The 13759-nt window shown below is 46.2% G+C and overlaps 1 protein-coding gene across 2 annotated transcripts in view; it reads left to right on the plus strand.

The window, feature by feature from the left end:
* The first annotated feature begins 8561 nt into the window (after window positions 1–8561).
* CPA6 (carboxypeptidase A6) overlaps window positions 8562–13759 on the plus strand; it is a 101820-nt gene continuing 96622 nt past the window's right edge. The window contains exon 1 of one of the 2 annotated variants that reach the window (XM_075920575.1): window positions 8562–9342. In XM_075920575.1, coding sequence (XP_075776690.1) covers window positions 8878–9342 — 465 coding nt within the window. In that variant the 5' untranslated portion in view covers window positions 8562–8877. The remainder of the gene's footprint in view (window positions 9343–13759) is intronic. The other variant, XM_006131487.4, reaches the window with a different exon arrangement.

The following is a 13759-nucleotide window of genomic DNA, read 5'->3' on the forward strand; positions in this document are numbered from 1 at the left end:
TCCCAGTCCTTCTTGCCACTAGACCAAGGCTCATTAGTTCCACCAGTAGCTTCCCATGCCTTGCCTTTCTAGACAGCTCTTTGAAGTCTAACATGCTACTCTTTTCTCCCAACAAGGCACTGTTCTGGAGCAGGATGTACCAAGGTGTTGGAGCCTCCAGCAGAGGGCAGCAAACATCTGGTAACTCTCCATCGCAATATGGAATCTGTTTATTTCTATCTTAGCTACTTGTGGAATATTCCCTTCTACAACTGAAACAGTAGCTGTCATATTTCTTCATTCTCTATGCAATTTGTCCTCAGAAAATGAGATCTAGATCTCATTCTAGTATAATCTAGGAGAGGGGTTTTCAAACTCTGGGTCGTGGCATGTAAGGGCAAGCCGCTAGCTGGCTGCGAGACACTTTGTTTACCTGCATCTCTGCACGTTCAGGCAATTGCTGTTCCCGTTGTCCATGAATCATCATTCCTGGCCAATGAGCGCTGTGATCGTCCGTATCTGAAGAGGCGTAAGTAAACAAAGTGTCTTGCAGCCAGTGGCTTGCCCTTAGAAGCCACAACCCAGAGTTTGAAAATCCCTGATATGGACTATACTGCTGTTATCCCATTGAAGTAGCATGAAGTCAATGAGAATACGCATTCGAAGCAGGTGAGCACCAGACAAAAAGGGATTTTCTCTAGGCATGGGGGAGGAAGCATGAGAGGAAGAAAGAGAAACAGAGGATCAAGACAGAATTTGATAACAAAAGTGTGTATGTGTGTGTGTGTGAGAGAGAGAGAGAGAGAGAGAGAAAGGCTTCATCTACACCCACAAAGCTTTTAGCATAGCAGCTGTGTCGACATAGCCATGTTGCTATTAGTTAGGCAGTGCAAAAACTTTCACCCCCAATAGTGGCATTTTGGCATTTGCTTTGTCAGCAGGAGGACAAAGCACTCTTTACACTACTATTTGCCCTGGCAAAGCTTTTTTCAAGGGGGATGGGGGGAGGGTCATGCACTTGTGCACAAAAAAAGTTTTGTTGCTTACCTGTCAGTGTAGACAAAGCCAGCAAAGAACAGTTGTGGAAGAATGAGCAAGAAATGGGAGGGTGAGGTTTTGGGAGGAGAGAAAGGAGAAGTAGATTGAAGACTGAACAGAGGAAAGAAATGCAGGTAAAAGAGAAAAGAGGAGGAAAAGGGAGGACACAAGCCTGCATAGAAGATAGAAGAATAGAAGACTGAAGAAAACGGAGGAGAGCGTAGACATAAAGGGAGAGGAAATAATTGTAAGACTTGCCTGAGCGTTAAGGAGTATATGAAGCCAGTTCTGCTCACAGTACTAGCCACACCAGAGGGGGCAGAAAAGAATCCAGCCACTGGCCTAACTTTCATCCATATTGGACAAAAGAGTTGGCCTACTACAAGGAGTGGGGCAGCAGCCACAGTTCTCTGGATGCACAAAGCCTCATAGAGCTCCCTCCCACTGGGGGCGATGCAACTCCACGCAGCACCCGAAATGAAGCAGTGCTTATAAGATGCAATCCAATCGATATGGATTCACAAGCAGTATTCTATGGAACACTGATTTGCACACCTCCTTTTACCCCCAAAATTCAATAGCTGCATAAACATACATTGCCAGGGTTATTCATACAGGGTTTCTTAACCTATACTGAAGGTCTACTCCAATACCAAGTGTCAGAGGGGTAGCCGTGTTAGTCTAAATCTGCATAAACAATGAGAAGTCCTGTGGCACCTTACAGACTAACAGGTTTATTGGAGCATTAGCTTTTGTGGGCAAAGACCCACTTCATCAGATGCATTTCCACTTCATGCATCTGACAAAGTGGGTCTTTGCCCACGAACGTTTATGATCCAATAAATCTGTTAGTCTATAAGGTGCCACAGGACTTCCAGTACCAAGTCACAGCTGCAAACAGTAGTCTAAAGTATTTTGAATGCATATATGACACTTGAGGAGTTTCAAAAAGATCTTTTATCAAATACAGTAATATTATTTCTTGCACAGGGGCGTTAAGCACTAACGAAAATCAGACTCTGCAGTATTTTGTTTCTCTAAGATGAGCAGCATACAATTTTATATTTGCTGATGCAAATGGATGCAGCATCTAACTGTAAAAGGTGTAAGTGCATTGTTTGTCACTAGATGGCAGGAAATTAAAGTACATTATTTCAAATAAGAGTTGCCTTTATAGTGATCACTTAAACCAGTTCAGTAAACTGGATACAACATTGTAAATTCAGATATAAGGTCAGACTGAAAGATGCAGAAGGGATTTTGGAACAGAATCTACTTTAGCAGATATTTTAGCAATAGTTTTAAAGGTGAGAGAGTGTTTGTCCAAAGGCTACAATCTGCTCTGTAACACCAATGTTATCCCCCAGTAACTGTATTAATTTCACAACAGTTATTCTGAACAGACAAAGGATTTTGACCTTCTGACTTCATATCCCACAAATATTTTTAAAGTATTATTAAAGGCCATATGTATGGGCAGAAGTTAACTTACATGTAAGAAAGATGTTAAACCTCAAGCTTCAGGGTTAAGCTAATATGAGATCAGAATGAGACCTACTACAAGGGGACTGAATATCCCATATCTGCCTACCACAGGGTTTTTCCCCTTCCTACAGAGCACTGATTATTGGCCAATGTCAAATAAAAGATAAAAGGTTAAATGCACCTGCATATGGTCCAAAATGGTAGTTTCTAGGTTTCTAAAACAGACCTTTGACCCCAAAGCATTTACAGTCCAATTCTGAGGGGAGCTAAAAAATTTACAGTTTGGGTATGTCTACACTATGGAGACTATGCCACCATACCTATGCCATCACAGTCCCTCAGTGTAGACACAGCCTATACTAACAGAAGAGTTTTGTCTGTTGGAACAGGAATACCACCTCTCTGAAATAAGTTAGCTTGTCTACATAAGCCCACTTACATCAGCAGAGCGTAGAGATGGCTAGGGGTTATGTTAGAATAGCTAAGGGTGTAGCTTTTTCACACCTGTGACTAACATAGCTATACTGATATAATATTTCAATGTAGACCAGCCCTTAGTTAAGGCAAAGGGGAAACACATCCACTTCCTGCGGTGATAACCATAGAAGGGGGATTCTTCCTAGGGAATCTCTTGAAGAATTCCCTTATGAAGATTTCTCAGCATCATTCCAGTGTGGGTACTGGTAACTGAGCTGCTCACAAACCTAGTAGATCCTTTGGTTTCATAGAAGGCCCTGAACCCCCATCTCAGTGCCCCTCCCATAGCAGGCAGCTACCTCAGCCCTTCAAGCCTATGATGTGAACATTCAACAGGAAACATAACACTGGACAAACTTTAGAAGCAGCCTATTGGTGTGCAGCAGGGCTGACACCCACCATGGGCTCCCATGTAAGGTGCAGGAGGGCCCAGCTCCATGCCCCCAGGAAGGCTCTGATGAGCACTCCACATGGCTCTGAGGACTGGGAGAAGGGAGACATGTTGTGCTCTGGCCCTATTCCTTCTATCTAAGGCCCTGCCATTTCTGGGGGCGTGGAGCAAGGCCCTCCCAGAAATGTGCATGTGGGATAATTTGTACACATTGCAGATTAAGAATACAATTCATTCTAAAGCAGCGGTTCCCAACCGCTGGTCTGCAGATTGGCAGAGGGCCTCAAACACCTGCCTGCTGGGCCACGCCTGCAGCCGCTAAGGAGCCCCGCCTGCTGGGGATCCCCATGCAGCAGCAGGGTGAGTGGCCCCACTCCGCAGCAGCGAGGCGGTGGAGCCAGGGCCACAGTGAGGCAGCTCCTAGTGGGGCAGTCTCACCGTGGATGGGGTTCCAGTTGCTAGCAGGGCAGCTGCAGCGCTTGGAAGCGACCAAGCACTATGTGGAGGCTGCCGCAGCACTCAGAAGGGGCCCGGCTGCCGTGGTGCTCAGTTGTGGCCAAACAACACATGGAGCCCGGCTGCCGTGGTGATTAGTAAGGGATCAGCATGCTGTGGGCTCCAAGCAGCTCTCTTGCTACGCACGGAAGCGCTCTGCGCTCAGCTGGTAGCTGGGAGGCAGCAGCAGGGCTAGGTGAGAGGAGCGGGGCAGGCACAGAGGTGAGGGGAGCGGGGCAGGCACAGAGGGACTCTGTGACATCCAGGAAGGTGAGTGGCACTGGGGGGCTCTGGAGGCGGAGTTAGTAGTGAGGGGGTTAGGGGAGCAGGGCTGGCACTGGGGACAGGGCTAATATTGGGGAATGGAGGCTGGCACAGGGGGACCTGAGGGGTTTGGGTGCAATGGGGCTCTGGAAACAGGAGGCTGACACTGAGGTATTTGGGTCAGTGGGGCTGGCACTAGGGACTCTGAGGGCAAGAGGCTGGCACTGAAGGGGCTGGGTGCAGGGGACTCTCAGGTCAGTGGCTGGGGCAGTAGTGGGGGGGGTAAGGTGCTCTAGGGATTAGGGCTGGCACTGGGTGCTTTGAGGGTTGGGGTTTTTTATACTGCTGACCGGCAGACCCATTCACAAACTTTTGGCAGACTGGTAACATTTTATTTGCATAATTGAATATTCATTTGCATAAGGAATATGCAAATATGCAAACAAAATGTTACCAATCCTCCAAAAGTTTGTGAATGGGTTTGCCGATCCCTGGTATAAAAAAGGTTTGGAACTACTGCTCTATAAGTATCGGAGGGTGTATGGTCTAGTGGTTAAACAACAGAACAATGTCAAGAGAGATGGATTCTATTTTTGTATCTGCCAGATACTTGGTCTAACCTTGGGCAAGTCTGCTGCCTCAGTTTCTCCATCTGTGGAACAGATGCAAAAACATATACTAACTTCACAAAGATGAAAAGGCCTGGTTTCCTAGTGGTTTTAAAGTAATTATGGATCCCAGAAGAAAAGATGCTATTAATTTGCAAGCATTGTTGTTAAATAATAAACACATATGATCTGAGTGGAAAGTGGAAGAAACACTTACACTTCTTTTGATATTTCCAGGCTTGATTTTTTTCCCCCAGTAGGATTAAAAGGTTAGAAAAAAATTTCCTTTCCACTGCGCTGGAAACATTAACACTGCATCTGGAAAATATTGTTAGCATGGACTCTCTGTGAATGATAGCAGATGTCAGGGCCTTGTGGATCTGTTTGCTACTGAAGGAGAATTCTGTGATGCAGAGTTTAGGTAGAATCTTACTACAACTTATTAATTTACATATGTCCTCCCTTTATGGAAAAGAAGTGGTCAAAGTGGCACATGAGCAATACCTTCTTTCCAAACTCTCAGGTGAACACCAGACATATCCAGGCCTCAAGAACTGACCCTAGGCATGCAGAAAGCTGTCACACTTCTCTCACAGAAACAGCATCACTAAAACAAAAATCCACAAAACCACATTCCTGCCAAGACTCAAAACTTGTCTACACACTAATGAAGAGAATTTGTAGGGCTAAAAGTACGTTCACACTGCAAACCCATAGGTTTAACTGCAGCACGTGTAGACATGCCTGAGCAAGCTTCGATCTAAGCTAGTTCAGGTAACTGTTACAATGAAGCTGAGAAGCTCAGGATGCAGCTCCTCAAATATGAACCCAAGGTCTGGGGGGTGGGGAAGGAACAAAGCTAGTCTGAGCAGCTGTGGCTTCACTTCTAGAGATAGTTTTGATCCAGCTAGACAGCAGTGCAGACATATCCTCTGTGTAACAAGGCTCTGCTTGATATCTAAAGACTGGTCCTCCAAAATGTTCTTCAATGAGAATTGTGTCGCTCTGCTCTTCCTGACTGTATTCTCCATTACCTATTTAATCTCTGAACTATTTCTAAAACATCACCTGGGTGTGTAAACTCCATGCACAGTTGTGTAAAAATAAAGGAAACAAATCAAGCAGAGGACATTGGCACTCCAGTGTTCCAAGGACTTTTGTTTGTATAAGGGTCTAAATCAGGGGTGGGAAATCTTTTTGGGTCTGGGGGGCTGCTGATCCATCGAAAAAATCAGTCAGGAGCTGCACACAAGTGAGAAGCAAAGTAGAAGTCCCTGACTGAAAAGGAGGAAGACACTCCCCACATTCCCTTTGCATACCAGAGCCTTGGGGAGGGCCCAAGCTAGTTGATTTTGTGCACTCAAGCCCTGACGGTAGGTGGCTGGGGGGCTGAAGCACCAGCGTGGGCTCCCCAGTGCTAAGCTTTGGGGGGCCAAATTCAAGCAAGTCGGGGGGCTGCATCTGGCCCCTGGGCCTTAGGTTCCCTACTCGTGGTCTAAATGAACTGAATGAATTCTCCCCTGGCGATTAGCTGGGAGGAGGAGAGACTTCTGGAGCAGACTGTATTTACACGAACACACCTAGAAATCAAGCCAATAAAATGGTGCTGCTCAAATGTATAGACTTTGGCTGATGTTGGGTTACAATCCACTTTAGTACTGAATGAAGGGCTAGTGAAATGCAGTTTCAATGTTATTTCATTATTGTATGAAGACTGGGAACAAGGCTGTGCTTAACTTGTCCCAAAGTGAGGGAGTCATCCCCTCAGCTGAAAAGACCTTGCTAAACCAGGGCTCAAATGCCAGAGATGAAAATTATTAACAGACTCGTGTGCAGCGGTCACAGCAGAGAGGCAGGTGACAGCAGATGTGACTGACAGTCTGCTGGCAAACAAGTGGCTGGTAAGGCAGAGAGGTGTGGCCAGCAAGGTGGCTGGTGGAGAAGGTTCAGATCAGTGAGCAGGCAAGCCGTTGTCAGAATGGGCATGGGACAGAAAATTCTGGTCAGCAAGTATACTGCCCAATATATTATGCAAATGAGACAGAAGACAGGTAAGCAAGATGAAAAAAGGGATTTGTTCAAAAAAGCAGCTTCCAGGGTATGTCATAAGGTCATTACAGATTTAGCCCAATCTCCTACACATTCTATAGCTACAATGATAAGTGATGTTGGTAATGATGACCTTGAGGCACTGCAAGATCCTGAAGAACAATTAAATCATGTTCAGTGTGGTTTTACTGTAAAGTATATTTTTAGTGATCTGGGTGTATGCCATTTGCTATCCATAGTGATATGTATACCTAAGTGCTTCAAGAAACCAACCACTCTGCAGTGCAGTACTACTGCTGGATTGGTGAATACCTGTATACTACTTTATACTTAATTCATTTTATTTTATTCTTTAAAAAAATGGTATTCCAGAGGTAAAGTATAACTTTCAGTTAACCTGAATATTCCATTAACTGGGCCCTCTATTCTCCCAACATGCTATATATTGCTGACACTTTGGTAAACTGGTATATTACGTCAACTCTGAGGGGAGGCATAAGGAAGGGAAGGAGATTGTTATGGATAAATTACTTTGTGAAGGAGCTCTGATACTACTTTGTGTAATGTCAAATCAATGAGTGAACACTAGTAAATGCACAAAAGGGAATAATCCTGCATTAGCAGAGAAATGGACAGGGATGACCTAGTAGGTCTTTTTCATCTCTAACTTCTATTGTAGATTAGTGTTGGATTCCAGTGCCACCATGGAAGAAAACAAAGGAAAATGTTAACTTGCCTTTCAATCACTGAGCACAAAGTATGCATAATTTAATACAATTATTTTCAAAAAGTTCCCACTTCCCCAGTGAAGCATCAACAGGGATTGAACAACATTTTTTTCATGCTCAAATCTTGACTGTTTTTATTATTTAGTTTGCTGAGCTCTCAAACCTGTGTTTCAGAAGAACTTTGTGATCTCTTTAATATTTGTAGAGTGACTTGCATAAAGGGACATATATTTCAGAATTAACTTCTTACCTAATATTTTGCAAGGAACCTCTGCGGTTTCTATAATTGAAAAAGATTTGAAGAGAAAATATTGTTTTTTTCATTACTTATATTGTCCATTTGATAGTTCTCTAGTTTCCACTGTCTTCTCTGAATTTCCTGTTTGAGTGGGTCCTTCCCACAAGGGAGATTAAAACAGTTCAAAATATAGGAACTGTAATGATAAAGTTTTGGCAGGGAGACTCAAGGACGACTTTTAAACTATTTTAAAATCCTCTTTTTAAAAAACTGTGGGTGACATTAATTTTACTACTGTAAGTTCTCTTCCAGACCCCAACACCTTTCTAGTCCAAGTCATCTTTATAAATGTATAATTATCCAATGCATCTCTCTGGGCCCTTCACCACCTCTAATCACCTTTCTCCGCCATTGATGCTTTATGGAAGTTTCTCTTTGAACAAACTCCCCATCAGGGAGCACAAACTCCAGTAATGACACTTCCGCTGTGTTAATCGTCTCTCTCGTTTGCAGTCCAAGCATTGCTGGATTGATTTGTGCCAGCACCCTGAGAGTAAGTTGGGGGGGGGGCGAGGCCGCATGGCAGCCAGACAGGCCTACTTCCAACACACGCGGTATTGCTGCCAGCACTGGGTTCGGATGCGTCCCGCAGGAACATATCGCCCCAAATCACTCCTGACTGGGGGGCGGGCGATGTAATTTAGGCTGGTACTTGGACAGCGCAGAGAGTGAATGAACGCGCGGCCGGGCCTTGCCCAGTTGCCCTCCCCAGCAGCTCGCGGTGTTGGCGGGCCGAAATGCCACGTGCTGCGCTCCCCGGGAAAGCGCGCTCCTCCCAGCGACGTGGTGCTCGCCTTTGCCTGAGCAATGCCCTCGGCTGCGCGCCTACCGGAGCTCTCCAAAGCCGGTGCCCAGGGGTTAACCCCGCACGGCCCAGGCCTGCACCGCACGGGCCCTGCCCTGAAACGGGCAGCTCGTGCCAGGGGGACGCTCCTTCCCCGGTACCTGGCGGTGGCGCGGAGAGCCATCGCCGGCCTGATGCCGAGGCGCGCTCCGAATGGAGGCCGCTGAGATTTGGGAGGGTGAGGCAGCCCCTGCACCCCCGCACAGCCCGGGACCCTTCTGATGCAGCTGCTCGCCCCGCGCTCCAGCCTCTTGGCCCCAGCCCCGCAGCCCTCCCCCTGCACCGCTCCCTGCCTCCCCAGCTGTGGCTGCGCATCCCCTCCCCTTGCAGATCAGCGCCCACATTGGGGCTGGGCCCGCGGGCTCACACTGGCGGGCGCCTGCCTGGTGCCCCGCTCCTCTCCCGGCCAACCTCTGCCCGCAACTTTCTTCCCCGCCCGAGCGCCTGGTGCGGAGCAGCGACCCCTCCCCCCGGGGGATCGACGCGGGCCGCTTTGTGCGCAGGGGAGCTGCCAGCCACTTGGCCACGGGGCGCTTGCTGCAGTCGGGCGCTTCGCGGCATCCTCGCACCATGAAACTCCCGGTGACTCCCACGGGCCAGAGAGCGGCTCTTCTGCCGCTGTGTCTGCTCCTCCTCAAGACCGGGCTGCCAGTGCAGAGCTACAGCTACAACAACCGCTACTCCGGGTAAGTCCGCTACTCGCGCCCCTCGTCTGTGCACTTGATGGATAAACTCCGGCCGGGGCTCGTCCTTACTGGTTAGGGTGTTCGGCTCGGACCTCTCTCCCCCTAGCCCGTACTAAGACAAGACCCCTAAAATACTCCGATCACCTTTTTCTTTCTTCCTCTAAGATCGAGCCAGGCTGGTGGTGGGAATCTGGCAGGTTTCCTCGCTGCAGTAATTTTTTGCCTTACACTGGATTTTAACTGCATGACGCCCCTGTTCTCTTTTTGGTAATAGTCCATCTTTTGGAGTGAGTGACTCTGCGTGTGTCACACTAATACTTGCATATGAAAGATGCTACCTCCAAAGCAGTAGCAGTATCAGACTCTGACCAGTCTATTTAGAAACAAGAACTTTACTTTTCCAAGAGGATTTTGAAAAACAAGAACTGGAGGCCACATTTAATTCTGAAGCAATAGTGAAGTTGGTCTTGTGAAAGTTAATGTAAATGTTTTCTGAAACTGAAATGGATAAGAGAAAGCTAAATCATTTTATTGAATGCAAAAAAATCAAATCCAAAATATCAAGAGACTGATTAATTTTGCCATAATAGGTTTTGATGATATTTTTACTCAAAGATTAGATCTTTGCTCATTTAAGGACAATCCTTGTGTTAGAAAAGGAACGGTATGGTCTAAATATAAATGAAAGACTTTGTAATATCATTGAGCCATGGGTGCTTTTACTGTGAATGACTTTTTAGTAAGGACATATACACAGCTAAATAAACTTTTTGAACAGGGTAAAGCTGAATAAGTATTTAACAAATAATGTTAAGAGATATGGTAATTAATTTATAATCAAAGAAATTAGGTAGGATGGTTGCTAAACATTCTTAGGGACCACTGGAAGCAAACATTCCTAGGGACCACTAGAAACAAAATGGTGTATTTTTCACAACTAGTATAAAATTCATTAAAACTGACCTACAAATTCTTTGGTCAGTACAAGTAACCCTGTAAGTAAATTTTATTAAGGCAATCGGACTAGGCATATTAATTCCACTACTGAAAACATAATCACTGACATTTTAAGAGCCAGATCCTTGGCTCCAGGGAATGGATGGCCATGGGAACTGGTAACGTGATATGAAGCCTTTCACCCCTAGGTCACCAGTTGTGACAGAAAGTACTTAATGTGACAGCTGTTTTTCAGTCTTATTCCAATTGCACCTGGGGTACAAGCATCAACATCTCAAAAAACAAGCATTTTTGTTGTCAATATAAGAGAGGAATGGCCAGGAAGACGGAATCCTCTGATGCCAGGATCATACAATAAGCTGCATGGGCATGGGGGTTCCACCCACATGGTGCTCACTGAAGGATTTATGACTCTGTATGGCGGGGGGGGAACCTTTTTTGGGTCGGGGACCACTGACCCAGAGAAAAATCAGCAGGGGGCTGCATACAAGCGAGAACCTTCCCCTCCTCCCCCCACCAAAAAACACCCCTCACTGATGTGGCTCCTGACTGAGGAAGAGAAAGACACTCCTCACACTCCCCTCACATGCTCTATGGCTTCAGCCACAGGTGATGGTTTGTAGGTTATGGCTGTGTTTGTATTTGTTTGAAGTTGCATATGTTATAATATACTAGAAGATTTACCATCATTGCTTGGGTAGTCACTGATTTTTAGAAAAGAAAATGTACGTGCTTTGTCCAAGTCATTGCTCAGGGCTGGGGCTGAGGATGAGGGATTCAGTACGCAGGTTGTTCCAGGGAGAGAGGATTACCCCTGCACTTTTTCTCCACAGCAGCTTGGGGCCAAGTGAGAAGCACCTTTACATGTCTGCTGCAACTCCAGCAGGCACAGCCAGGGCAGGGGTGTTTGTCCCCCAGCATGGTCAGGTCTATGTTTGTCTGCTCCCCTGTGTTCCTCCATCCAGAGTGAGGAACCCAGCAAACTGCACTTTCCCCTCACTCCCTGATGAAGGGGAACAGCCAGCAATGTCCCCAGACAAACTGGGGGGAGCCTCAGCCCCCCCATCCTTCCTGCAAGGCCCCTAGGAGGGTGGGAGGCCCAGGGCTGGAACAATCCCAAAGGAAGGGGGCATGGAACCCCTTTCACCTACCTGGTGAGTCTGTCTCTTTTCTGTATGGTTTTCTGAGAAGCAGTCCCATTTTCCTAGCACAACCAAACCCTTATCTTGCTTTTAAGTTATGATAAGAGGAAGCAGTATACTGAATTTGGTGGTCCTAGCGCTTACAGTTTGGGAGGAGTTCTTGGACAGACAGACAAACTTAAATATATAGTAGATTGAAAATGTCTAGCTGTATTTTCTTTGCGTAAATGAGAGTCTAGTTGAAATTTACTCAGAAAAGAGGAAGTTAAAAGTACTGTGTTTTAGCATATATAACCTGCACTCGTGTATAACCCGCAGTTGTGTATAACCTGCTGTTGTTCTTTGCTGTTTAAAAAAAAGCCAACCTTAGATTACCTGTGGATGTGTATTACCCGCAGATTCTATAGGCTAATTCACGGTAATTGCACATACCAGACTAAACTGCCAGTGTTCTGCATTCCACCCATCTTTTGTTAGGTAGCCATCCTGCTGCTAGCAGGGGGAACGGAGAGTGTAGTGCAGCCTGTGGGTGGGGAGCCTCATTCATGCCCAGGCCTGCGCAGCCGCAGCCAGGCGCAACCCACCCTCCTCTGGGCAGGGGAATGGAGAGCACAGCGCAGGTGCGCTGGAAACTCGTCAGACCCTCCCTACAGCGGAGCGGAGCTGACCAAGTTTTAATGGGGCAGAGCTGCTTATGAGTAAAAATAAACTTGTATACCACAGACATGTATACCCCGTGGAGGGAGCGGGGGCGGGGTTTGTAAAAACACGTATAACCCATGGGTTATATATGCTAATTTACTGTACTTTCAGGTACTACTTGGCTTGGCAAGCCAGTCAATTGATCAGTCACATAATATCAATTGACTGGCTTATTTTTTTAATCAGTCAAATATTGTCAGATATTCCAGAGAACGCCCTGACATAAGCAGTGCTCCTTTCTGAGTGCAGCATGTCACCATTCTTTCATTTTTTAGAACTTCATTTCATTGTGTTTCACATTTTTAGGAGATACAATAATTCAGTAACTTGTGTTTTGCAGTTATGCATAAGTATCTAAGGCTAAGCCTATTGAAGACCACTACATCTTACTGTCATTCAAATAAAGTAGTGTGTTAAACTATTTGACAGTATTTTACGTTACTTGACCAATATATGACTGGTCATTTATCCAGATTGATCATTCCAAAACTAATGGCCAACACTAGGTACAGGACCCTCCCTAAGGAGTTGTAGGCCTGGGACAAATCAGCCTGTGTTTCTAATCTGACAGGGGATGCTCTCTTCAGCTTGGCCTAGACCCTGCCCCCACTCCATCCTTTCCCCCCCCCCAATGCCCCATCCTTCCCCAGGTTCTCCCCACCCCTGCCCTCTGTTGGGATGTTAAAGTTAGATTAATTGGCTATTTGATTAGTCAGTAAGGGCGCCTCCGCCTTTGAAGTGTAGCAACAGCCCTAGGAGAGCTACAGGGAGCACAGTGCCAGTGGAGGACTCAAGCAGTCCCCTGCTGGCTCCATGCTCTCCACGGCGTTTCAAAGTGGCAGCACCGCATAAAGCCCAGGGTCAGCGGGGGAGTCCCCAGCAGGCCCCAGGCTCTCCACGGATAGAGGCAGCAAAGGGGGAAGAGCGATTAGTCAACTAGTGTCGACTGTCCAATAAGCATTTGCTTATTGGATAGTCAACTAGTTCACATCCCTAGTCTTCTGCTTTGCCTCTTCCCACCGCTGCCTGACTTCTTCCTGCCCAGTTCCGCTTCCAGGGAGGAGAATTTGAAAAGAGAGAGAACTCTTTTAAACCAAAAATATAAAATTCATAGACATCAGGTTGCATGAAATTTGCTTATTTCAGATTGGTGTTTTTAATTGTTCCGGATATGAGTAACTTCGTCTTACAGATGAGCAGCAGCTAGCAAGTTGGAACATTCAGTCCAAGATCAATCAGCTTAATGAGTATTACATTTCAGTACCATGCTTTGCACACAACGGTTAAGGGAATTCTCTTTCTTATGGAAGAAGGTATGAGAGGACATCCTGTTGTCAAAGATGATGAGAGAAGTGTATAATTCTCTTTGGGGCATGTTTTTTCCAAATTTTGATTAAGAATAATAAAACAAACCACCTCAAACACAAGGAGTCATTACAGGGGCAGAGGTATATCCCAAATAACTATGTTTGGGTATGTCTACACTACCACCCTAGTTCGAACTAGGGTGGTAATGTAGGCAACCGGAGTTGCAAATGAAGCCCGGGATTTGACTTTCCCGGGCTTCATTTGCATATTGCCGGGTGCCGCCATTTTTAAATGTCCGCTAGTGCGGA

This window comes from Pelodiscus sinensis, chromosome 2 (assembly GCF_049634645.1).
Source record: "Pelodiscus sinensis isolate JC-2024 chromosome 2, ASM4963464v1, whole genome shotgun sequence".
NCBI lineage: Eukaryota > Metazoa > Chordata > Testudines > Trionychidae > Pelodiscus > Pelodiscus sinensis.